The sequence below is a fragment of the Acomys minous genome (genome assembly GCF_964271855.1).
Source record: "Acomys minous genome assembly, chromosome: 5".
In the NCBI taxonomy this organism is placed as follows: domain Eukaryota; kingdom Metazoa; phylum Chordata; class Mammalia; order Rodentia; family Muridae; genus Acomys; species Acomys minous.
This window is the reverse complement of record NC_140494.1, coordinates 8,626,942-8,653,710: the sequence shown is the minus strand read 5'-3', so window position 1 is coordinate 8,653,710 and position 26,769 is coordinate 8,626,942. Positions and strand designations below refer to the sequence as shown.

The following is a 26,769-nucleotide window of genomic DNA, read 5'->3' as shown; positions in this document are numbered from 1 at the left end:
TGGGAGCTTTTATTGAATCTAGCCTGATGGAATTGAAACAGACACCTTGCTTTCCAGCCTGCTCAATTACAAAGGCAACACATTACCTCTTCTATCAAGGATGGCAGGGAGGGGCCTCAACAAAACCTTACCCGGCATCTTCTCAGGAGGAAATGCCTGTCTGCACAGGGTTTCTCCTTGCCTGATCATAGCGTTCCCTCTAAGCAGCTGCTAATGATGACAGCTTTACCGTCAGCGGGAGCCTGCCTGTGACAGTCCTGTGTGTTGTGCCACCTCTTTCCTTCTCATGGCAAACGACAGCTTTCAAGATGCTCACAACTTGCCTGTGCTTCTCCCCATGCAAATGGCAGGTGACTGGAGACTGAGCAACTTCTTCCCCGGTACCGAAAGACAGGACTGGTGTCTATGGGGAATGAAAGGGTTTAGCAGAGGTTAGACCTCCTAGATCTTGAGATTGCAGTTGTCTTTGTCTGAGCTGAACTGTAATGTTACAGTGTCTTCAGGAGCCGAGGGCCTGTGATAGCCCTTGGTTGTCACTTGGCCTCTGCAATTGCTCAGTGTTGTATTTTTTTTAAAAAGAATGTTGTATTAGCATACATTAACTATATACAATTGCTAGCCTTATTGTGACACTTTCATCCATCTTTATAAGGCACTTTGATTGTATTTCTTTTTATTACCTTCTCTTATCTCCTACCCACTCCACAGATCCACTTCCTCCTCACAGCTAGTTGTCCTCCTCCTCCTCCCCTTCCTCCTCCTCCCCTTCCTCCTCCTCCCCTTCTTCCTCCTCCCCTTCCTCCTCCCTCTGAGCCTCCTCTTGCTTCAAGACCCAGTGACTTTCACGTGGCTTAAAGACGCATGAGTAGGAAACTATATACAGGGTACGAACAACCTATCTGAGGCTGAGTCACTGAGTAAATTCTCTCCTTCCCTCAATTTGCTCTTCTCTCTCTCTCTCTCTCTCTCTCTCTCTCTCTCTCTCTCTCTCTCTCTCTCTGTGGGGGATGGGGGGTATTTTTCTCAAGAAGTAAAGAGATATTTTCCTGACAAGATAAAAGTGCCTTCTAGCCGACTTTTGCCCGGTAAATAAAGGGAAGCCCAGCATGATCGCATACAGTAGTCTGCTGGTATTTTCCCTGTGTTTCCATGGACTGGACCTTCACAGCTGCTAAGGAAACAGCTCCAGGGTTTGCTAAGTGTGTCCTGTCATTGTTCCTTGGCACGTGTCTGACAACGGGACCACCTGCACTGACACAGGGAAAACAGATCCTGAGGTCACCTGTTGCAGATGTTTTGGAGTGGGAAATTTCCCCTCTCATAAATGTAAATTATTCTTAATTTATTCTTAATTTTAAATTTTAAGACAAGGAGATTTTACTCTCTGCTTTGGGGGGGGGGGAATCTAAAACAGTTGTCAATCTAGAGACCCTGAAATGTTTCCAACATATTGTAAAGTTCCTTTTTATCTTACCTCTTCTGTGAGTGGCTTTGAGCCTGTGTTGGGGAAGCTGGCTTGAAGATCTACAGACTTTTTTTCTGGTCTTTTGTCATAGGTCTGTCCTGTTTCATTATCTTGTGGGCAGAGGCTGCAAGGCTAAGGCGGGCCCTGTGTTTCTGCGGCTTGCGTTAGCTCTGTGGAGCCCTTCGGTCTCTCCACAGGCAGTGCCTGGGTCTGTGAGTCCTTACCTTCTTGCGTCCTCCCTCCCTGTAGCCATTTCACAAGCCTTGTATGTTATGAACAGTAGGAGGCAATATTGCACACCCCCACTGTGGGATTTGTGTAAAAACGGGATGTTCAGTGAAAGAGGCTTCCGTGTGCTCGTTTGTTAACTTGTGTTTCCCTGGCTCAGAGGGCCATAATATGCACTCCTGGAACCAGCCGTGGTGAGCTGAGCACAAACAAGTGACTGGCCTACTTCATGCTATTACTGCATTGGGGGTGTGAGTGTGAGTGGGGTGTCAGTGGTAAGCAAGTTAGAGACCTGTAGCTCAGGAGACACTTGCTTAACAAGCTTAGGACCATGGGTTTCAACCACAGCAGTCTCTCTCTCTCTCTCTCTCTCTCTCTCTCTCTCTCTCTCTCTCTCTCTCTGCGTGTGTGTGTCACTGTGTATGTATGATAGTGTGTGCCACACTCCCTCCTTCCCTGTCTCACTAGTATCACATGCAAATGGCCTCCTTAACACTACCCCCAGGGCAGTTCCACCTACCTTAGAACTAGTGCCTTCTGGGTGGGTTGTATCAAGGAGACCAGCACGCTTGGTAAGGAGGGGAGGTACGAGGTTGGGCAGGCACGTGCAGGGATGCCTGCCGTTGGTGGCTGATGGGCAGCTCTGGGATTGGAGATGTCATCTTGATTATCCTGAGCCCAACCACCAAGCCTTTTTTTATTTTCTTCCTCCACAGTCAATGGCTAGATGGGAGCTGGCCTGGGAAAGGCCTAGGCGAGGCAGCTTTGCGCAGTTGAGGCAGCACCTCCTTTGAGCTGTGGCTGAGAGCTGTGTGCCAGCAGCACCCTGCCCCAGACTGTGACAGCCAGAGTCTGGGTTAGCCATGCCTTGTTGGGTTGCAGCCTTCCACCCAGACGTTTGTTCAGTTCCCTCCTCCTCCACGGCATCTAGATAGACATGTTTTAAAAAAAAAGCATCATTAGTTGACTGATTTAATTCTTATTTCGGTACATTTAGATGGGATTTTCCTAATTATGAGAGGCTTTAGCAAGGCACTCGCTTCATTATAAGACAATACGATGACATGTATGCGGCTGGCTTAATGAAGCCCATTACTTTGTGTGCTCACTTTCAAAGTTAGTAAGACAAAAGAAAGGGCTCCGTTTTCCAGTGAACCCGCCTGAAGCAGGGAGGAGAAGAAATGCTTTTCCCCTCGGCCACAGGGAGCAGCCCCGCTCTGTCTGTATCCCTTGATGCGCTTTGTCACCGTAGGTTTGGGAAATGTACATGCCTTGTCTTTGAGTTTCCCCTTCCCCCGTTTGACATCTGACCCGTTTTTCACATTTCCCCTGCTTTTTCTGTGTCATGTTGTTTCATTTTTTTTTCAAAGAGACTTTAAGATTCTTGATATCAAGGTCTTTCAAGCAGAGCTGGAGGGCCACAAACAGGGAAAAGATAAAACTGACAACAGAAAAAAAAATGTACCTGTAAAAAGCATATGTTCTCTGTTTCCCGCAGACGTGGGGATATACCGTGTTCGCAGAGTGAGGCTATTCTTGTCATGAAATGCAGCAACAGTAGATAGCGGGACCTCCCCGCTGCAAAGTGTCACCCAGCAGCTGTCCTGGGGCATGGAGGGCGCTCTCCCTACAGAGGGGCCTAGGGGAAAAAAATCAACATTGATGCAAAGCCATCCGATTTAAAGCACAGTTTTGTCTACAAAGCATTGGTTTGAGTTCTTACCACACAGAGACCCAACCTCACACATCAGAGGGATTGTAGAAAAAAAAAAAAAGAGGGCTGAAAGGCCAGCGAATAAGCACTTTTTTCCAGTTAGGGTTAGTTTGCTTGCTTGCTTGTTTGTTTATTGCTTTTGAGACTTTGAAAGTGGTTTATTAGGGAAAAACATTATAGACTGCAAAAAAGACATTAAAATTTAAAAATAAAGACAAAGTCTACTCAGCAGTAGTTCCCCTCCCCCACCCCCTCTCTATTTCTAATAGAACATTTTTTTGTGTGTGACTCCGATCAAGGTTTTTAAAAAATTGATTATCTTTAATATGTGTATATGGGCAGGGGTAATATGTGCATGTGAAAGCAGGTGCCCCCAAAGACCAGAGGCAGAGGTGTTGGGGCCCCCAGAACTAGAGTTACACGGGGGTGTGAGTTGCCTGCCGTGCTGGGAGCGGAACTTTGGTTCCCTGCAAGAGCAGCGCCACCTTAATTGTTGACCCATCTTCAGCTCTGGAACAGGAGTTTTAAACCATGTTTTACCTGCCGATTTTGAACACGGCCGTCTCCATACTTTATAGTCCCCATTCTTTGAGCATGTCCTCTGGTCTCCGTGACCTCACCTGTTTGAGTTGTGGGTCCCCAGTGAACTATTGACTGTGCACGTGTTCGGAATTGAGGAGAGCAAGCTGATACTGTGGTGGGAAGGACAGGCCTGTGCAGGACTTCACCAGAGGTGGGTTCATCTCTGGAGCCAGCTGTCACTCTGCTAGCCTAGCTAGAGACAGAGGCGGCACCTAAGGCTCAGGGTATGCAAAGGCTTTGCTGTTCTGTATGGGCCCTTTGAGATGCCTAACATAAGAACCAGCCTTCATCACTGCAGCAGCTTGCTTGTGCTCGCTTTCAGTTCTGAGGGCACTAAAGCTGCTGGTGTCCCTGGTCCCAGGACTTCTCGAGTGGGAGGCTGATTTCACCTGGCTGCATGGCAGGGTTTTGTTTAATTTTTTTTTTTTTTTACAAAATTTTTTGTGCTCCTTTTGATTGTGACCTCGCCTGACTGGTCACCATGCTGCACTGATGCCATTTATGAATAATGGAGATTGTCCCTCATTTCAACAATGCACCGTGCCGCCTTGAAAAAAAATGACATTTCAATGTTCTGACTTTGCATATCTTTTCAAAGTACATTAATGACCCAATATGCGCTTATAATTTCAAAAAACTAAAAAAAGACTACCCCTTAGGTCTCCTTAGCCTCATTCTGAGGACCCTGACCATGAGGTATGCACTATGCTATACTGTGCCGTATTAGGCTTGGCTAGGAGGCAACGCACAGCATGGTGAGAATCTGTCACATAGAAATCTTTACTGCAGGAGGCTCAGTGCCGTTGAGTAATTCTCAAACATATCCCCAGTGAGACTGTAAGGAAGTATAAAAAAGAAAATAGAAAGGAAAGAAAATAGTACGCTGTGCTATTAGAAAACAGAGGTGTTGGTTTGGGCATATACTTGTGCATATACTTGTGCTGGTTGGCTTTTGTTGGCGGCGTTGCCGTGACAGAACATGGGGGGAAGCACTGGTTGGGGCTCAGAGCCTCTGAAGTTTCAGTCCATAGCAGAGCAGCGTGGGGGAATAGAGACGCTCTCCTCATGGAGACTGTGTGAAGCAGAGGGACGGAAAGCGACTAGGGACAAAATATACCTTTTAGAGGCACACCTCAGTGACTCAGTTTCTCCAACTAGCCCCCACCCTCAAAGTCTCCAACATTAATACCATCAACTTATAAGTCCACTGATAAATCTGTCTGTTGATTAAGAGCACCTCATGATCCAGCTATTTCTGAAAAGCCCCAAGGCTGGTAGCCACATCTAACGCCTTTAGGGGGCCCCTCAGATTCAATCCTTAACAATGCTGTGTGTCCCCCAGTCTTTGCACCCAAGGAGAGCTATGAATGAGGTCCGACACTAAGTCACAAACTTACTTGCAACTTCATGATTTTTAAAAATATGTGTCTAGTTTTATTGTCTTTGCTTGTGTGTTCATCTGTGTAGCACATGCCTGCAATACCATCTGAGGCCAGAAGAGGGAGTAAGAGCCTCTAGAACAGGTGTTACAGATAGCTGTGAGCCTCTTTGTGAGCTCTAGGAACCCAACCTCTGGTAGCCTTCTGTCTCTGCAGACTATCATGACATTTTAAAAAATGGAATTTTAAAAAATAACTCCACATGCAGTTCTCAAGTGTGAACTTTGTAGGCGACATTATTCATATCTGCCACAATGCCAAAGGTTGGACTTGCCTGCTAGCCCAACAGAATTAGTCTGAAAATGGACTCACCATTCCTTCCCTGTCCTTTATTGTCTAGGTACAGAGGCAAGACGTACAGGGCCGTGGTCAAGATCGTACGCACGTCAGATCAAGTATCAGATTTCTGCCAGCGAATTTGTGCCAAGCTGCAATGCTGTCCAAATTTATTTAGTCCTGTGCTGATTACTGAAAACTGCCCAGAGAACTGTTCCATCCACACCAAGACCAAGTACAGTGAGTAGAGAGGCAGGGCAAGGCATACAACGCGCCGAGCCATGCTGTGGTGTACGTGGCTTGCTTAGTTTGGAATTAGAAATAGGGTGTAAAGAGGACGAGATAGTTGTCGCTCTGCGAGCTCACGTCCCACTTCAGTCAATTAAGTCAAGACAGCTCCCCACCTGCACAGCCCCAGGCCCTTCTCAGGGGAGTCTAGGGTCTCTCAAGATGACAACTAACCCTGACCATCACATAGAAAGTCCTTCTGGGATTTAGGCTGGCCTTGAACTTAAAAAAAAAAAAAAGACAACTTCTCCTTCTGTAGCTTACTCTTTCCCCTGGATAACCACACCTCCCGGCTCATTCCTCCATCACCTTTCCTTGGGCCAGTGGAAGGGTTTGCTGTGTAGCTACTGTTCCTGAGAGTAACTGGCTTCACTGAGGACTTGGGTGGGTTTGAGTGTTGACTTTGCAAATGGGCTTTCTCAGGACACTGGGGAAAGGGACATGGGGTGCACATTGTAACCCACAGGTGAACTAAAAGATGATTCTGGAGCTCATTTTCCAAAACTTACAAGGCTGAGATCTTTCAGAGTGTATAAGATACTGGAAGCTGAGCTACTGTGGCAGGGAAAGCAAAACAGTTCTTGGTTAGAATTGGGGCCTAGGGAGGGCAGGGACCCCCCCAGTGGGCTGCAATTCTATGCTGGCCCCATCACTGGTTACACTCAATAAGACTGTCTTCCTCCTGTCTTCCTCCTTGTAGCCTACTATTATGGAAAAAGAAGGAAGATCGTTAAGCCCCCAATTGGAGAAAGCAACACTGAAAGTGAGCAACCAAAGCCAGCCAGGAGGAGGAAACGAAGGAAGTCTGTCTATGTGCAGAAGAGACGCAAGTCTTCCGCTGTGGAGGCCCCAGCAGCCTCAGCCTCAGGGGAGGTACGCCTTCCTCTAAAGGGCTTCCAGCGTGGAAGGAGGGAGGGCCTTTGTTTGTTTGTTTTCAAATTTAATTTTTTAAAAAAGGTTTGTGTACTTGTTATGTATACAACATTTTTTTGCCTGCATGTGTGCCTGCCTGCCAGATGGGAGCAGTAGATCTCATTATAGATGGCTGGGAATTGAACTCAGGACCTCTGGAAGAGCAGACAGTGCTCTTAACCTCTGAGCCATCTCTCCAGCCCCTAAATTTATTTTATTATTTGTGTGTGTGTGTGTGTGTGTGTGTGTGTGTGTGTGTGTGTGTGTAGAGAGAGACAGAGAGAGAGAGAGAGTGGGAGAAAGAGAGAGAGAGAGAGAGAGAGAGGGAGGGAGGGAGGGAGAGAGAGAGAGAGAAAGAGAGAGAGAGAGAGAAAGAGAAAGAGAGAGAGAGAGGAGATGGGACAGGGTGCACCTTGGGTATTTGTTTTGGTTTGTTTGGTGTTGTTTTGCTCATCATTTTGGCTAAGCTGACTGACTGGCCAGCAAATCCCAGGGACCCACCTGTCTCCATCTCCCCAATGCCCAGCTTTTCCACAGGGCTTCTGGGGATCAAACTGAGGTCTTCATGCTCGCATGACAAGTCCTTTACCTATTGAACCACCTCCTCAACCCCTCACTTGTCTTTTAAAAAGATGGTCTCTGTGTGCAGTTTAGGCTTTCCTCAAATTCACTAACCTTTTGCCTCATCTTCCTGAGTACTGGAATAGAAACCTGGGGCAACATTCACCCCCACAGTCTCTTTATGTACCGAGAACCAATTAGGACAGGGCTGTGTTAGGGCATTCTTTGGTACCATGGGCTCTCTTTTGAGGCCTCCATGGACAAACCTTGCCAAGAGTTCTGTTCTGCGAAGGAAGGGAAGTGACGTCAGGGCCTGACTATGTGGCTGTCGGTGAGGGTCACGTAACTGTACGCATTCAAGCCCCTTTCAACCCACTCCCACTAAACACATCCTTCTGCCTCTCAGGAAAGTGAAGAGGAGGGCCCAGAGCCCATGGAGTATGAAACTGTGAGTGAGGAAACTGTTCCCGAGGTGCGCTCTACCCGGCCCCGCAGGGCTGTGACCCTGAGGGCTCTGACCCTGAGGAGCAGCACACAGGCTGCGAAGAGGCCTCCTCCAGTGGAGAGGCCACGAAGGGTCCGTTCAGTGCGGACTACTGCTGCTCCCCAGGGACGAGCCAAGAGAGGCAAGAGGGCCAAGCGTCAACCTGCTCGCCCTGTGGAACCAGAGGTGAGTTCAGAGAGCGGAGGGTGCCCGGCCCGATTTCAGGGTGTGGGTCAGGATAAAAACCTCTTTAAAAGATCAGAAATGACCAGAGATGCTCTCCCAAAATTCTCAAGTCCAAGGACAAAAGAATGTTTTTTAACCTCTTGGTAGAGAGGGCCAGGAAACACCAGATGGGAGTTCCCAGGGATGGGCTGGTGACTTCATTTCAGGACAGCTTTAATCCTCCAGAGCTTCTGGTCAGCTGGGAGGGGAGGGTCCAGTCCTCCAGGTCTGGATCCAAAAATTCTACCTCTGTATCTCCCATCTCTACACTCAAATTCTGCACCTCTCTCTCCTCTCCTGTAACTGACACCTCTCTCACGCCATAGTACATTAAATCAGCATGCGTGTCATCCCTGTAATCTATAGGTGACATGTGAAGTGCTGCAAAGCCCTTGCTGCCAGTACCACGAAAGCCAGCGGCCACAGTGAGCCGTCTTGCGTGTGTCCAGCTTTGCTCCTTGCTGTCTGCTTGCATTTTAATCAGAGATGCTTCATCATAAACCAGGCCCTAGATTTTCTCAACTAAGGGTTGAAGATTGGCAGTCACTATGCCGTGGGGTGGGGCAGGTGAGCATGCTCATAGGTGTGTTTAGTGGCCAGAGTTCAACCTCAGATGGGATTGCTCAGGAGCCATCCACTCCTTTCTTTTCTTTTCTTCTCTTCTTTTCTCTTTTCTTCTCTTCTCTTTTCCTTTCTCTTCTCTTCTTTTCCTTCCCTTCCCTTCTCTTCTCTTTTCTTTTTGTCTTTTTTTCTATTATTTCTTTTTGAGACAGGGTATCTTGTGCCTGGAGCATGCTTAGTAGATTAGGCTTGGTGTCCAGCAACTCCCAGAATCCTCCTGCCTCCACTTCCCCAGCACCACCAGTTTGTTTTGTTTTTTTGTGGGTTTTGTTTGTTTTTTAGTATGTGATCTGGGGATCACACTCAGGTCCTTCCACTTGGGTGGCAAGCTTTTTTTGCCAACTGAGTGATCTCCCCAGCCCTGCTGTAGCTTTTGTTGCTAACGGTGTTTGAGCCTTTAAAGATACTCAGGTCCTTGGAGATGTAGAAGTCACCAGAGCCAGGTTGCTAAGAAACTCCATACAGACTGAGTTCTGTGACTGTGTGCCTAGTGAGAGACTCAGGAGTGTTGAGATGCAGAGGTTATTAAGACAATCCAGCTGTCCCTGCATTGTGCAGTGACATCCCCCCACCCCCTCCCTGCAGGTAAAGAAGCAAGAAGATGCAGAAAGGCTGATTCTTGAGAGCAATCCACTGGAGTGGACGGTCACTGACGTGGTACGATTCATTAAGCTGACAGACTGCGCCCCTTTGGCCAAGATCTTTCAGGAGCAGGTACAGTGGCTTTCCGTGCCATCAGCTTATTTTCTGGACTCCAAGCCTTGTTATCTCTGTGTGTTTGTATGTCCATGCATATGTGTGTGAGTCTTTGAGTGTGTGTGTGCATGCGTGTACATGTATGTGCATATAAAGCCCAGAGGACACCATAGGGTGCCATTCCTCGAATGATGTCACTTTTCTGAGACAAGTTCGCTCACCAGCTTGGAACTCACGTAGTAGGCTAAGCCAGTGCACCTCAGCGACCCGCTTGTCTCTGCCTCCCAAGTGCTGGGATGGCAACCACGTTCCAGCACACTCAGCTTTTTAAAGTGAGTTCTCGGGATCGGGTCTCATACTTATATATACTGACTGAGCCGTCTTCCCAGCCCTGAGGCTCTAGGTCTTCAAGGAATTGCCTCTCGTGTCTGGCTCCTTCATGACTCACCATGTAGGGATAAACAGTTCCACTTGCCTTTTGGCTGCATACTGCAGTCAACACATGCCCCTGACACGACTCCTGTTCCTGGTTCTTACTTGTCCCATAGGGATGAGGGCTTTCTGACAGAGAGGTAGCTGTTTCTGCCAGGGGAGGAGTGAACCTCTAGGCTCCACCCTCATTCTCAGCTATAACCCACTGTCTGGTACCAGTTTCTGCTGTGCTGCTGCTGTGATAGAATTGCTGGCCAAAAATCAACCTGGAGAGGAAAGAATCGCTTTCATCTCACAGCTTGTATGCCAGGGAAGGAAGTCAGGTGACGACCTGGGTTTAGGAACTGTGGCAGAGACCCCTCCTCTCCCCACGGTGGGGAGTAGGGGGGCGGAGGTACAGATGACAACAAAGTAAGTATCTGTCTTTTAGACGTAATATTTTCTAAATGTTACTTTCCACATCGTCGATTAAATATAAATATCTCGTCTGTTTTTAAATTTTAAATATTAAGACAGAAAGAAAAAGTCTGACTTCTCATTCACACAGTTTTTTTTTGTTTTGTTTTTTGTTTTTTGTTTTTTTTTTTGTCCATGTCAGTGCAGCGATAGGCTGTAAAAGGCAAAGTCCTCCATCCTCCTCACTCCCACAAGTGTAGCGCTTGGCATCCAAGCCCTGCTATCCATGAGGCAAAGTGATTAATCTCATTCACTCTAGAAACTTCTGCAGAAGGTCATGTGGAAGGCACAAACAGGAGCCAGACAGGAGCTCCTGCTCTTGGTGCTCTGGCGCTCATGGCTCTTCTTCTCCGGGTACAGACAGAGAGGCAGACAGGGAGACGCGCTTCCTGACCTGAGGAACGGGTAATGGCCCATCTCTTCCCTGCAGCACATAGACAGGTCAGAGGAAATGGTGAACAATGCTGTAGCTTAGCTGATATAGGGCTTAGGGATAAGACGTCATCTCCATCTTAGAAACAAACAAAGCTGTAGTTATAAATCCCATATAGAGTCTGGGGCACTGTTTTCTCAGTTTGGTACTAAGTCATAGTGATACTGCCAAGAATTGATCAAAACAAACAACAACAGCAGAAACCTGTTGTATTCAACTACATGCCAAATCCTGTCCATACATGTTTAAAGACATCACCATGACTATGTTGGTCCATGTGTACATTCAACATATACTGAGCAAGTACTGCCTTATATTGTCCAAAATGTGACGGTGGAATGTGTCATTCTACATAAATCTCAAGTCTTATTTTGGTTTAGGCTCAGACGTCCCATTTTCATTTTAGAAACATCATATTCTGAGCCAGAATAAAGGGAAGTGTTTTGTTTTGTTTTGTTTCTATTTTTGTTTATGTTTTTATGACATCTAGATTCTCAGTTAGGTGGGCACTCAGGAACATCTGTAGTAGGGATGCTAGCAGGCTCTGTGTGGACACTGCGCTGAGGGCTGGGTGAATCCTCAGCGAGATGCTGGCTTGTGGGGAGAGGCAAGCTAAAACATTGCTTGTAAGTTCCTCCTCTGTATCCCTGCTAAGCCCAGTCTCCAGCAATATCTCAGTGTTTCAAGGAAATGCCCAGTGCTGGCCTGTCCCACTGTAGATGGAAGGTGCAGGCAAAAGCTTCCTCCACCCACCCTACCTGACATCAGCTAAAAGCTTTGTCCTTGATTTAGACGTTAGGTGGGCTTTAATGGATGAGTCTTGTTCCCAATTATTTTTGCATTTCACACTAGGGATTTCCAATGGTTATAATTAAAAAAAAAAAAAAAAGAGAGAGTTGCCTGCTGGGCTGTCTAAAGGGTGGACACTCGAGTCCTTTCTGGTCCATTAGGTTTTTAATGACTTATTTTTACTAATTCTTTCTATCATCGTTTTTTGCCCAAATGTCAGCGCTCTGATTGGGCAAGGCCTCTAGCAAGCCTTTTCTGAGCTGTCATATCAACGAGGTGCCTGCAGATTATTCACCTGCCTGCCCAGGAGATCACAGTGTCTGGGATGTAGTAGCCATGCACGTTCATGCCCAGGGATGTTAGAAATTCAGAGATAGAGCCACTGCAGATATCACGCGATCTCCATTATTAGTACATACACCTTTGATTTCCTAAATGTTGTGGCAGCCTCTTAGTAAAAAAAAAATCTATCTTCCATAATTTCATGCTGCAAATCTAGGCACTATACAGTCAAAGTCCACACATTGGCCATGTGTTTTTAGACACGTGACCCCCGAGTAGCATAATCTCTGTGCTTACAACCCATTGCCGATTGGTCTGCTCGCAAGAGTAGACTTTAGGAGAACCTGAAAGGATCGCTGATCTCTTCAGTTCTCGTTGGCCCACAGGGTTCGTCCACTTCCACCGCAGTCTAAAGAAGAGACTTCTGCTTTCACTTCTGTCAGTATACGGGCCTTGTGGGTCTGCTGTTTCTGACCCTGTGTGGCACGGCCTTCATGGAGTGCCACGGTGAAGCAGAGCCACAGGCTTCACGAGAGACAGGAAGCGAACAGCAACCAAGGATGGGAAGGGGCCCATGGTGATCTGCATCCAATGTGTCCATCCGGGTTAGGTCATGGTCCTCTGGATCAGGTCAGCTTCCTAAAGGCCATCAGCTTTAGGGTTAGGAATTAGCACATCAGAAGGACCCTTTATATCCACGCCCTTGCAACCCAGGTGCTTCCACTAAATAAGTGCCTTCTCTGACTCCAGCCAAGGAGGAATGAACTTTCCGTGCCCTAAGTGTGACTTTTGTCTTGTATACTGTGCCATATTTTATTCCTTCTGCAGCTAGGATGGGTCTGCTTAACTTTCATGTCACATGTTTTATCCGAGTCTGTCTCCTTAAAATTACTAGTCTGTTAGTAATCCTGTTTAATATAACAACTGATCTGTCAGCCAGCATTTACGAACGATATAGGAGCACATTTATAAAAATTGAACCAGCTGATTCTGATCTGTAACCTACACAAGCCAGGAGAAAAAGAAAGAAAGAAAGAAAGAAAAAAAGCAAACTCCTAACAGAGTGAACCAAAGGTTACCTCGGAGACATGTGGACTCCTCCACTCACTCTAACATGCTTTGCAGTGCCATCTCTGTCCCCTTTAGCACAGCTTCTTCCTGTTTCCCACTTTCTATTTCCCACCGCACGATGAGATGCAACAAGCCGCGGCTATGTGGAATCTACAGTAGGAGGGAGTCCAACGTAAGGGTGAGCCCAGGGTTAGTCTTTGCACAGCAGTGGCAGGCGGATGGGCCAGTTGCCAAACCTAGGGGCCTTTAGGGGCCTAGCTGTGTTCCGTGTAGCTTAGTCTTATCAAACCGTGACCCCCAGGAATCGTCTTATCCATCACTTAGGGAGAAAGGGAAGTGAATGTGGAGCTTAGAAGTAGCAGTCATCGCCTCAGCTATGGAAAGACTGCGTTTTCAGCATGTCCCATCTCTGGATATCAGCCTTACTTTTGGGTGAATTTTTCCCAGTTACAAAAGAGGGTGAAGGATCGCTAAGCAAATAAATCAAATTGTTTGGCCTTCGCCCTTTCCCTCCTCACATCTCACATGGAGGCTTTCATTGCCTCAGTCCCAGACGTCCAAAGGCCGCTTCTGTGGAATGCAGGTAAACCAATTCCCGCCCCAACCCCCCCCCCCCCCGCCCCCACCTTTAAAGTCTCGTGGCCTCTATCAGCTTCTTTTCCAGGTTGCTAACCTTGAAATTTACACCAGACAGTATGGATTCTTTCCTACACTCCAACCCAAGACCTCAAAGCTGAAACCCCCTCTTAAAACTGGGGCCTCCATCGCTCTGCTGCTGCTGCCGCTGCCACTGCTGCTGGCTAAGCAGTAGGCAGGGAGCTGAGCAGTCAATTCCTATTTGTTCTTCTCCTCCTTGTGGGAAGCCTGAGGGCAGGATGTGTGGCCAGGAGCTGAGGCCTGGACAGGAGGGGGCATCAGATCTGAAAAATGCCAATTCAGGGTCTTGTCCTTGACATCATTTGTAAGCGGCCTCCTCCAGCTTGCATGGCGTCTCTTAGGTCTGCCATTCTCCTTAATGCCGTGACCCCACGGCGGCCTTTACCACCTTGCTGCACAGCGGGCTGTGGGATCCTGTCCTGGTTCAAAGAACAGTGGGCTGATGGCCCAGTACCTTCTATGGAAGGTCATGGGTCATGGTAGAAGCAGTTTCTCACTTGTTTGCTCCCCTCATGTGTGTATGTATATGTTCATGTGTCCAGTTATACTTGTTTGTAGGGAGACCACTTTATTTTTTTTTTAAATAGAAATAGTGTCTCTGTTTCTGTCTGTCTGTTACCCCGTCCCGGTGTGTGTGTGTGTGTGTGTGTGTGTGTGTGTGTGTGTGTGTGTGTGTGTGTGTGTGAATTTGAGTTTAGGTGCCCACAGAAGCCAAAGGAGAGCATCAGATCCCCTGAAGCTGGACTTAGAGCCAGCTGCGAGTCTCCAGCAAGAACAGCAAGCACTTTTAATCACTGCGCCATCTCTTCAGGCCTTCCACCTTATTTTTTTTCAGACAGGGTCTCTCACTAAATCTGAAGCTCCGTGATTGGGCTAGAATAACCAGCTAGCATCTCACCATCTCTTCCTTCCCAGGGCTGAGGCTGCAGGCCGTGGTCCTCATGCTCACATACAGAGGGCTTTATCAACGAGCTGTCCCTAAGCCAAGTTTTCTTTTAAAGCACTCACAGTTCAAAGCCGGAATGGGTTTGACATACATAATTTAAAGTATGTACACATGGGTGCCAAGTCTGTAGCTCGCAATCCCCCGCATTGTTTGCTGACCGAATTCTACACAACTACAGCCAAGGTTTGTTACTTCTATTACTTACATTACCTTAGCAGATGAAAAAATGATTTTAAAAGTTAAACAAGATCAGTGGCCTGTATCAGGCAGACGGAACCTGCTCATCATTTCTAGCTTTTTATTTTAAGCCCCCACCCCCATATAATGTTCTTGTTCCTGTAGTTAAAGCATATTTTAAAATTGCTAACTTAACATGTCATGGGACATTCATCTGCTTTGATAAAGATGCTGAATGCCCCTAATAATAATAATAATAATTTAATAATTATTTTTCCTTTTTATTAATTTTGTTATTAGAAGTCTCACGCATGTTTATAATGTATTGTGATTTCTCTCTTCTGCCACCCACATTCTCTTACCTCCCTCTTCCGCTCTCTCTATCAACTCTTCACCCTATTTACTAGTCCTTTCCCCCAAACCAGGCAACCCATTGCCAAGGCCACCTGTGTGACCATTGGCTTGGACCTGTCTGTGGTCACCCAAGTGGGAGCATAGCTAAAGGCAATGATTCTCACCCTCTTGGACTCTGTAGGTAGCCAATAGTCAAGCAGTGGGAGGTAGGGCTGCCCTGAGGCTTTCCTCCATCCATGCCTGACTGTGGAGGGGCCAGCTCTAAAGCAGTCCCCGTGCAACTACCCACAGCTGCTGTGACTCGTGAGTGCAATGGCTGTGCCTTGCCTCCAAGGTACTTTGGAAACTCTTTCCCCTGCCTCCTGCCACAGTGTTCCCAGAACCATAGAAGGCATGATTTACATAGCTCATTTGGGCCTGAGCACTTATCTGTGCTTAATCTCAGCATCTTGAGTAGCCTCGGGTCTGTGCACTCACCACTGTTCACTGAAAAGAGAGGCCTCGCCGATGAAAGCCGGGAGCAGCATTTGTCTGTGGGCAAAGCACAAGCACACATATTTAGAGGGCAGCACGACAGTGTGTCAGTTTAGCCAAACAGCAGTATTCAGCCCAGTTTCCTGCACACATGACTCGGTACTTACATTCTATTAAAACCCTACACACTGTGAACTCCATTTTAAAGAACGGAGGGAATGTTCCTGGCTGCGCCATCATCGCCTTATGTGCATTCTAGATATCTCCCTGTCTCCCCTCCATACTCTCCCCTTTGGCATGTCACCTGTTTTTCTGGGAGACAGTCACATGCCTTTATCATGCCTGCTTAGAGGGTATGATACATCATAGGAGGGTGAGAACTTCTGGAGAGATTCTTTTCCCCAAATCTTGAGAGGATTGCTAACAGGAGGAGTTGGGGGGCAGGAAAGGAGAAGGGTAAACATGATGTAAATACAGTACTTAATGTATAAAATTCTCAAAAATTAAATTTAACAATAGGAGATGCTGTAGATGTCTTGATAGCCAGTCGTATGCAAAATAAGCCTTCATTCTCCTGGAATTTAGAGTAACATCCCTGTGCAAGGTGCTTTGTGACCCGAAGACTGAAAACAAAGATGGAGGAAAATGCCAGCGCCCCAGATGTCGATGTGGGCAAGCTGTAATGCTAAGCTCTTCCCACCTTTAGGTCTTGGGTCTAGTTTTTAAATTAATTTTTCTGAGGTGAAAAGCAGAGCAAAGACTCTCTAGTTAATCATATTGTTTAGAACTAATGTATGAGCCTGCAACTAGAGCTTCTTTCGGCCATTAGTTCCTATTCTTAGTCCCAGCAATAAAAAGTTAGCTTCCCTGTGGAATTCAGGGAAGCAGGCTCGCCTCTCAGGGCAGAACCCCAAAGGCATGTTGCCTGTCTGCTTCTGTTCCAGGTTGGTACTATGCTCCCCCCTCTTCCAACAGCACCCTTAGAACTAACTCCCCTTTTAAACTTGGGCTTGGTTTGAGGCAGTGGACACAGACACAATTAGGAGATACCCAGACCAGGGGGAAATGGTGTGGTGTCACTGGCAGTCATGAAATTACCGTTTTAACCAGAGAAACTATGGAAGAGATAGGTGGCATTGAATTGGGTCATGGACGATGATGCCAATTATAGTAGCCTGGGAACTGAGCAGAACCAGAAAGCTGGTGGGAGTGGGCGTCCTTGTAGAACGGTGAGAGTGGAGTGCGGTTAGCACTGAGGGTCCTGGAGCAGGCAGCGACTGGAGGGTTGGAGTGGAACCATGGGAGCAAAGACATAGCAGGTGGCAATGTGTTCCTTCTGGAAGGTGTCTTTAAGATTTATTTTATTTATTTATTTATTTATTTATTTATTTAGATCTGTTCATGCTATAGCACTCTGGCAGTCCTTGTACTCATTCTTTGGGGACACTGAATGTGACATTCCCTCGAAGATGTCTCCTGAGAAGTCTGTTATTATTTCATAAGGATTCCCTCATATGTAACTTAACACATTATTCTTGCTGTTTTAGACATTTTTTTTCCTCATGGGCAGTTTCACCCCACTATGTCTTTTGGTGGTCTGTTGAACCTCCTGAACTGACTGTCCATATTTTTCTTAAGACTTCATTTGTTTAAGGCTATTACTTCATCAGTCCTACTTTCTGGGTTTCCCCTCTTTTCTAAGACACTCAGTTGAATAGTAACTCACTTAGTGGTATCTAAGGCTCAGCTGTTTTCTTTTTCCCTCTTTCATTTTTTTTTTTTTTTTTTTGGTCTGGATGTGCAATTTCAAAAAGAGCCTCTTCAAGTTGGGAATTCTGTCTGTCTAGTTGCTGAGACTCCTGCTTGCATTTGTGGCTGTTTTGCTTAGTCAGTTCTTTAGCTCTGCAGGGTTTCAGTTTGGTTCTTCTTTCCAGTCTCCGCCATCTGGCTAAATTTGTCATTCTTAACAGGAGCCAGTCTCCTGATTCCATTGGCTTGTCTGTCTGTATTCTCTGTATTCCATTAATTTCTTTAGGCGTCTGTTGCTTGCTAGTGGGTTCCTCCAAAGGTACCATGTAGTCTTGTTTTTAATATATTTTTATGTATCTATGTTGATATTTATTGTACATCTGGCCGATCCATTAGCACTAATAGCTTTGGAGGGTAGTTTCTATAGTAGAAGATTTTCTTCCAGAGATGTTTTTAGGGGTGTTTGATTGGTATATGACAATGGCTTGTGTGCCGTTTAAATGCAGGATGGTCCCATGATCTCATCAGCAACAAATAATGGTTTAGGCCTTGGTGCCTGTGACAATACTGGTATAGACTGGTCATTTTTATCACTATGTGGCCATGGGTAATTTTATGTGGGCCAGATAGGTATAGCTCACACATCACCATGTGTCTATCTGTCTGTCTGTCTGTGTGTCGGTCTGTGTGATGGCTATGCAACATGATAACCTGAGTTGGCATCCCAAGAGCCCACACGAAAAGCCAGAGACAGTACTGTACATGTATCTGCAATCCCAGCACACTCCTATGAGGAAATGAGAGGTAGAGACAGAATACAGTCCAGCTAGCCTGGCAGAGAGACCCTGTCTCAAACAAGGGTGAAGCCCAACATCCAAAGTTTCCCTCTGACCTACATATATGTCCCTGCTCTCACATACACCCCAAACACACACACACACACACACACACACACACACACACACACACACACACACATTTTATTAACACAAACATTCCATAGTCACCTAATTGTCACCTCTGATAATAGGCTTCCAACTTAAAAGCAGAAAGAACAGTTCTTTACATATTTAGCTCCAGAACAAAGCTTGACATGACAAAAGCACATCCTCCAATTCTATGCTGCTTGCTCTCTAACATGGTTTTGTTTTCTGGCAGGACATCGATGGCCAGGCGCTCCTCCTGCTCACTCTCCCAACCGTCCAAGAGTGCATGGAGCTGAAGCTGGGACCTGCTATCAAGTTATGCCATCAGATCGAGAGAGTTAAGGTGGCTTTCTACGCCCAGTATGCCAACTAATTCGGCCTTCTTGCGGTCCGCTCCTGATTCTGATGATGCTGTTTGTTGTGAAGATTTCCAGGACTGAGACCTTGATTTTCCAGGCTTTGTCAAATGGCACATTCATTTAGGATCTCCAAAAAAACCAGACACCCGGAATCTCCTTCGTGCACCAGCCCCTTTGATAGTCCCATGTTTTTAAAGCACACAGAAGGACCACAGCAGCAGCAGCTTCTGGGAGTTCACTCAAGGTCCTGAGACAGACCTTCCCTGGCTCTGGACTTCCCACATTTCTTTTTTCTTTTTCTCCCACCTAAACCAGGCAACTTCCTGTAAGCCAGGTTTCCTCATCCTAGGTCCAGGTTCTTGGAAAACTAAGATGGACTGGGTGTCTCTGAGCACCTGCCTTGCTGGCAGTTTTGCCTGACTGACTCACTCACCTACTCTCAGGCTCCTTTGCAGCTGTATCTTCCACACACGTGCAAACTACTGTGGTTTACAGTCACCTGCTATCCCATTTCATCTCACTGACAGCTCCTTTCTCCAACACAACTGCAGGCTCGGATTCAGAATGCTGGTCTGCAAGGGTGCGCTGCGCTCTGTCCTCTGTCCGAGGTGCCTTTTCCCAAGTATGGCGGCTTACAGTGAGACAGCTATGCAAACAGAGCCTAACCCCGTTGGCGGTGGCACACACTCTCTGTAGTCTCTAGCAGAACCATAGCTCCAGTGCTCTACGATCATTGTAACTGGTCAGGAGGTTGCTACATTAGGGAAATACCAAATTATGTATTAACAAAAAAGCTTTCAGGGGGCAAGCATAGGAAAAAGATTTGGGGGAAGCATCTTGTTTTGTTTTGTTTTTATGTGCGTGTGGGTGTGCGTGTATGAAGCATCTGCTTAGAAATATTAACACAGCTGCAAACGAGTCCTTCTGAGCCTCTCTCCTGCTAGTACCTGGCTCGGCACATGGAAAGCAAGCCCACGGAAGCAGTATTCCCCAGCATGATATAGCAGAGCAGATAGTGATCTGGACCCCGTGGGTTTCCATCTTGACTTGGCTAAGGGCCAATTTCTTGTCCTTGGGTAACTCACCATCACTCTGGACCTAAGTTCCCAGTGAGGGAAACGTTAGGGCGTTGAGCACACCATCTCCCCTAGCCTTCCCCTCGTTCCTGCTAGAGAGGAGCCCAGGTAGACTAAAATGAGAAGAGGAATGCAGCCACAGAAGTTAACCCTCCACTTCCTGCACTTTACTCTCTTTGAGGTTGCTTATGAAACTTCACCAAGTCATTTGTAGAATAATCAGTGGTTACAAAATGTGGCTGATCTTTTATACCCAGCACTTCATCTGTGTTTTCTCAAGAGCATTTCAACCCATGCTTGCAAACCCAAAGGGAATGAGGTACATTATTGTGTGGAGGTCCCCTCCATGCCTTTTTAACACCATGCAAGAAAACCAAACATTTACTCAGTTTAGGAGGGCTCATTCTGGAAGCTTAACTTCACACCTGTATGGGCTTTAGTGTTTTGCTCTGTGGTTTTTCATATTCTACCATACTTATGTTACTCTTTTCCCTTTGACTAGACTCTCAACTGCCCCAGAACATGATGTCACAAGCTGATAACTGCTTGTATTTAGCAGCATTTTAAGGCCTGGTAGTCAGTCTGTCAGGCTTTGAAAACTGTGGTTGCTTGTGCTAATCATTCTCAGTATTGTGCAATGGTTGCTGATGAAACCAGACAGCAAACCATTTGTGGTTTAGACTCTTTAGTTCCCCCTAAAGCTGATTTTCTATGGTTAGGCTATAGACATTTGGTGAATGGTTGTGCCTAGAGACGACTGATGGTTTGAACTGTGTCCTGTGTGGAGCTGCAAGGCGGGGGGGCTGCCCCTGCTGATGCCTATGAGGTTGGCTTGCAGTTGGATGTCTCTCTTCTAAGCTACAGGTTGAACTTTCCTCAGTTGACCTGCCTTCCCAGCCACATGCTTTTGGCCATAAATGCTCGATGTTTCGGATGGAAAGGGCATCTTATTTCAAGGTGGGGGTGGCATTTCTCCTGTGCTGACTCCTTCCTGATCCTTCACTGTGGCCTTTTCAAGATGAGCTATTTCTTTTGCATCTGAAACCAAGATGCGGATATGGCATTGCTAGGACATGGTCTACTTTGAGAACAGATGCCACCTTCTCATTTCCAGTAATGACACAGAGGAGGAGGTGTTGCTCAGGAACAAGAGGATTTCCTAGAGGTCTGCTGAGCCCACAGAAAGAGCCAGAAGAACATTAACAGGAATGCCGGTCAGGATATGGCCAGCACTGGTCAGAACTCCTTCTTCCTGTGGAGGCAAATGCCCCAGCCTTGCAGTTTAACATCGGTCTCTCTCTGGACATGGTCAGTCTCTTTAACATCACTCTTGGTCTTCAACTTTGGCAAGGAAGAGATGGCAGGAATCCTAACAGAAGTGTGCCAGCCAGGGGCCACCCTCATCATAGTGGCTGTCAGTGTGCAGTCGGCCCAGCCCGCTGACTTGAGAAGGATGTGAGGATCAAAGGGGATGAGTTTCCTCTGAGAGCTGCCAGTGTTGTCCAGAGCTTCGATCCAGGAGGGAGTGCTCATCCTGGGAACAGCAGTTTTGTCACCAGATTGTAAAGTGGGCTTTGTTTCTCTCTAGGCTCACCTCTCACCTGCTTCTGTCTTAAACACAGGGCTGATTGCCAACGAACAATTGGGAAATATATGGGTATGCGCCAAGAAAAATAGATGGGTACAATACGCATACTCCCATATCGCCGCAACCTGTATGCCAAAATATTCTAGTCTAAATCCCATCAAATGATTCCCTCCCCTCATCCCTTCCTGGGTTGTGTCATTTCCTCATTTCTCTGATAGTCTTCTGGGACCAAAGTCCTCTCTTCCGTGTACCTTGGTGCATCACACCATTCGTTACCTCCTGTAAACAGCCAAGCAGACAGCTCCGAGTCTGTGCCATGTAACCAAGGAGTGGAAACCTTAGTGACAACCCATCATTTATGCCCACCCTGAGACTTAAGGAGTTTGTTTCAGCCCCTAAATTCTGGACTGTGTTTGTACTGTGTTGTTAAAAAAAATATATCCTGTCCACCAAATAGAACATACCCTGATCAAAGCAGAGTATACTGGCATCGCCCATCTTTGCTATCCAACAATGGTGTCCCTCACCACTGTGTCTAATCTAGAGCTTGGAGAACTGGCCTGACACTTTTAAAATGAGATGCCTTTGATCAGAGTCAGCCTCACAGGCAGCATTTGAGCTCTGCAGCTGTTTGAGGCCCTAGACCTTATTTGATCATATTCAAAAGATCGTTTCTTGGGTTTGCTTTGATTTGATCCTCAATAAATTAAAATGATCCACACCTTAACACTGCCACATCTAACCTTTACTGCCATCTTTGGATGGTTCCTTTTGATCAGCCTTTTGAAGATGAGTCCCTCCTAATCTGTCTCACAGAACCGTGAGTTTTGTATGAAGCAAACACTGGCTTTGTCTTCTGTCTTACACCAAATGCCGCTTCCTGAGAGTTTTCCCTTAGTTTCGGAAACACTCGGGGTGCTCATGCTTATTTTGTATAACACCCGTTTATATTTATTTCTGTATATAGAAATAGAACAAAACCATAGGAAGACCTCTGTTGTGTTTTGCTGCTTTTGGGTTAAGATAGTGAATCTAGGCTGCAATTACTCTCTATTCTGTCTTTAGAGAGTTGTGATGAGTGTGCAATTATTTGGAAGGAAAAAATGTAAATTAAGAGTAGTGTTTATGGAAGAAGTCTCTGGGGACATCCACTGCTTGTGTCTCCTTGGTGCAATAATTAAATAACAAGGAGGAGGTGAAATGGCAACCATACAATCAATGATTCTCGTACGTGCTCACTATTACTTTCTGTTCACAAATTTTCTGAAAATCACTCTCTTTAATTGGATTAGCTTTAAGTTGCTTAATTCTCATAGCTTTTAAAAGTAGGGTGGTTTACAGGTATCCAAAACATTCCATTACAAAATAAAATTGTGGTGTTTATGACCCATTTACTAAAACAATCGTAACTGCTGTCCTGCCTGGTCTCTCGGGGTCTTAGTGAAAATGACTTTGTGGTTTAAATGATGAGTAATGATTCAGTTTTCTGAGCTATAGACTTCCTTGTTCAGCCTTCTTTTGATGACGAGGCCTCAGTACTGGTGAGGATGTAGGTCATGGCATAGCACCGAAGCAGAGCAGTGCTTTGGGTAAGACAAAGAAGAACACTGAAGAAGGAAAGTTCTAGAACAACATTTTCTTTTAAAATTACTTTATGATGAAAACTGATAGGAAGGGTTTTTTTTAATAATGGAAAAAGTAAACATCTCACCTGTTATTCAGAATGCAAGCTAAGATGACCTCTGGAAGCAGAGAGGCCTCTTGTCACCAGTGTTGACAGCCCTTTAACTTTCATGTTCTATGTTTAACACTTTGTATTGAAATTTGGTTCATAACTTGTGTATGTTTTGGTACATAAAAGAGAAAAAAATCAGTGTCTTTACTGTTGAAATTGAAAGGACAAAGGGCATGTTCTCTCCATTTGCTGTAAGGATTGTATTCTGTATATATGTTTCCATGTACATAAAGGAAAATATATATCAGAGTTCTATTTTAATTTTTATTCTAAATGAAAAAAACCCTTTTTACTTGAAAACTGATAAGCCACATTGTTAAATAAAGTAAAAATAAATTCTATGCTGGTGTTTGTGTTTATATGTCAGAAGTTATTGAGTATATGTTTGGGGCTTGGATTAGGGTTACTTTCTTTTGAAGTCTGTTTCGCATTTCATTATAGCATGTATTGTTAAGTTGGTTAGAACAATAGCTCCCAAAGCCACCACGTTGTTACGGAATTTTACTCAAGCACCGTGTGTGTGTGTGTGTGTGTGTGTGTGTGTGTGTGTGTGTGTGTGTATTCTAATTCCATTCCTGTTACTTTGATAAAACTCCACCAAAAGCAAGTTAGAGAATTTGTTTGGCTTACATTCTCATGTCACAGTCCACTGTTGAGGGAAACCTAGGCAGCAATGAAAGCAGGAACTTGAAACAGAAATCAGTGCTCACTTGCTCAGTCATAGGCCCATGTTTACCTAGCTTCCTTCTACAGGCAGAGACACCACTCTGGGCCCCCGAAAACAGTGCTGTGGGGCTCTGGGAATGCTGGGTAAAGTGTTTGTCTTGTGGTTGCGATGACCAGAGTTACATACTTAGAACCTTAAAAATGCCTAGAGTGCATGCTTGGCATCCTAGCTCTGTGGAGATGGAGGGGAGGGGAGCCTCAGAGTTCACTGAACAATGACACTGGCCTATTTGGTTCAACAAGAGACCCTGCCTCAAAGAAGATGAACTGCCTGGAGAAGATTCCAGAGGTTGTCCTCTGACCTCCACACAAGCGCGTATATGTACGCATCCCAATGGCCACACACATTTCCACATGGTTCCTAGCCTTCCCCAGTTCAACCATCTTTCATTTTCTAGGGTTGCCTGATACTTTGGAAGAAAGATTGGTTTATTTCTATAGGAGCCCTAATTTAAGAACCATACTGCTGCATCTTATGACTCAATAGCACAACTAGGTCTCCTGTATCCAAGTAAGAAGAGAACATCAGCCTGTTGCTGTAATACCCCACCCCTGAGGTCTCATGAGTGACCTTCCTTTTCTGTCACCATGACTCACATCACCCAGGAAGAGAGAGGAGGGAAAAGAGGCTTAGACCACTGGGATAAATGCTGAGTCATTTCTCCTTGTCCAATCTCAAGTAACTTACTTCACTTTAAATTCATTTTTGGTCCTGCTGACAATCAAAATTTGCATAGATAAATATTTGTTCTCTTAATTATGGATACTTTTAAAAGAATAGATTCATAACCTGTTTTTACTTTGCAGTTCAAACTGCCTTTAAACTTGAAATTCTTCTGCCCCAGTCCACTGCATGCTGATTGTTGCCACCATGCCTGGCCCACACAGGGTAATTTCTGTTTGTCTGTTCATCACTGTCATTTTAAATACAAGCTTTAACAGCAGTAGCAGAGCCTTAGAAAGCACAGTAAGAAGAGTTGTTAGTTTCCATCAATATACCATCAACAGATAGAAGATTGTACAGCTGAATAAATAAAGCCATAATACTTCTATTTATACTTGAATATCCTTAAAAACAGAAATTTAAATGCTGACTATGTGAACATTTTCAAATCTCTAAATGCAATAAGTCAAAGCAAAAATGTTCATGTTGTCATGAGAACCCTATTTTTATTTTTATTTTCTTCTCCTTAGCCAGATTGTACAGCTTTCAGTTCATTAGAAGTTATTTCTGCTTTGTTCTGAAGTCTGTGGTACAACTGTTTTAAGTCAATGAGAAAGCACAATGCTTCCTAGAGATCCAGAGAACATATTTCTAAGATGCTGATTGTGTGAACATGACCTTGGCTGATTCCATGTGTACAACAGTAAGGAGAAAATACTACCTGAGCTACAAAGAGTTGCTGGGATAATTTCATGAAGACACGTTCATGGCATTGCCTCAAACGTGGGTCACAGCACACCTCTCTTGAATGTACTTTGCTTGTGATGTAGTGAGTGCCATTTGTAGTTAGTTTGTCTAGAGGATATATCATGGGAATAAATAACAGGAAGTTTTCCTTTGTCAGTATGACAGGTCAGCATACAATGACCAGTTCTGCTGTGCCTCCTCACTTAACCACAAGATTTGTTCTGTTTTAATAATTGGCCCCTTTTGATGCAACATTTTGGAATAATAAATATAATATGGTGATATATATTATATAAATATATAAGATATACACAAATATTAGGCATATATATGGTTAAGTATATATATGTACACATTATATATGCTGTAGGTGAATATGTATGTATGTTGTGTCATATATAATATACACATATAATATATAGAGTTCTATATTATATATAAATAATATATATGAATAAAATGTGGGCTGGTATAAAGAGAGATAACTTAAAACAAATGTTGAATAAGGGAAAGCATACAAATATTTCACATTTCACTACCTTTAAATACTTACTATATTACTTTCCAGTTGTATAACATAAAAGCTCAGTTTTCTATGAATGGTGAAGAGTTATCCATGTTTACATGGTTAATAGGATTAGACACTAAATTAATGTCGTGTGGTTCTTGGCCACAGAAGACTTAATGCATATTAGGAATCAGTTCAGGTTAGAAATTCAAGTTCATCATCTGGGTATGGTGGCACATACCCCAGCTCTCCAGAGGTGGAGGTGGGAGGAACACAAAAGTTCAAGGCTATCCTTGGCTACCTTACAAGCTTGACGCCAGCCATGCATAATGCCTTTGATATAAGCAAAGAGTAGAAAGAACAATGTATTCTTTGGAGGGGACCTTTTGTAACAATCTACAGGATTTCTAAATCCTTTGTCACGTCTCACATCTCCAACTATTGGTGGGGTTACCTACTGCCTGTGGCATGATGCACTTTGCTGATACTCTTACAAGTGAGTTTCAACTGGTATAAGGCCAACAAACATTGTGGCAAAACCCAGATGTCAAGACAGTCAATGACTCTCCGAACTGTGTTGTTAAAAGGAGCAGGGAATTGCTTCGGTCCCAATTACATGGCATCCCTCCTGAAACGCCCATTGCTAGCTTCTGGCTTCAGTATCAATCCCGACAAGGCACTGGCATCTCCATCTTGCTTATGTCTCCCTTTGTAGTTGGTGGTACCTATAAGATGGCTATGGATGCAGCCATGGTGGGCAGGATATTGCGGTGGGTAAAGAAATGGTCAGGGACCCAGGAACTGATGATGCATGAGGGTGGGAATTGGAGGCACCTACTCTGTGGTGTTTGCCAGCTCCATGGTAACAGCCACAACCACAACCACAGCCACAACCACAACCACAACCACAACCACTCTGGCATTCAGAACCCCTGCAGCTGCCTGATCAAAGCTCTAGTTCCGTATGAAACAAAGGAGTGTTTCAGTTGACAGAACTAGGGAATGTTCAAGGAGTTGGCCTTAACTTTCATCAGTGACAAATAGGTTGTTTTAAGAAATCCCTCCTCCAGAAGGGACCGTCCCCCATGGCTGCTCTGCACAGTCAAGTAACAATTCACAAGCGTCCACC

General features: G+C 45.3%; 1 protein-coding gene across 1 annotated transcript in view; it reads left to right on the top strand.

Moving 5' to 3' along the window:
- The window catches only part of SFMBT2 (Scm like with four mbt domains 2), a 158,446-nt gene extending 138,296 nt beyond the window's left edge, over nucleotides 1–20,150 (top strand). Inside the window, exons 17-21 of the mRNA XM_084783978.1 lie at nucleotides 5,769–5,944; nucleotides 6,693–6,865; nucleotides 7,872–8,135; nucleotides 9,381–9,509; nucleotides 18,470–20,150. Coding sequence (XP_084640104.1) covers nucleotides 5,769–5,944; nucleotides 6,693–6,865; nucleotides 7,872–8,135; nucleotides 9,381–9,509; nucleotides 18,470–18,610 — 883 coding nt within the window. The 3' untranslated portion in view covers nucleotides 18,611–20,150. The remainder of the gene's footprint in view (nucleotides 1–5,768; nucleotides 5,945–6,692; nucleotides 6,866–7,871; nucleotides 8,136–9,380; nucleotides 9,510–18,469) is intronic.
- The last annotated feature ends 6,619 nt before the right edge of the window (nucleotides 20,151–26,769 follow it).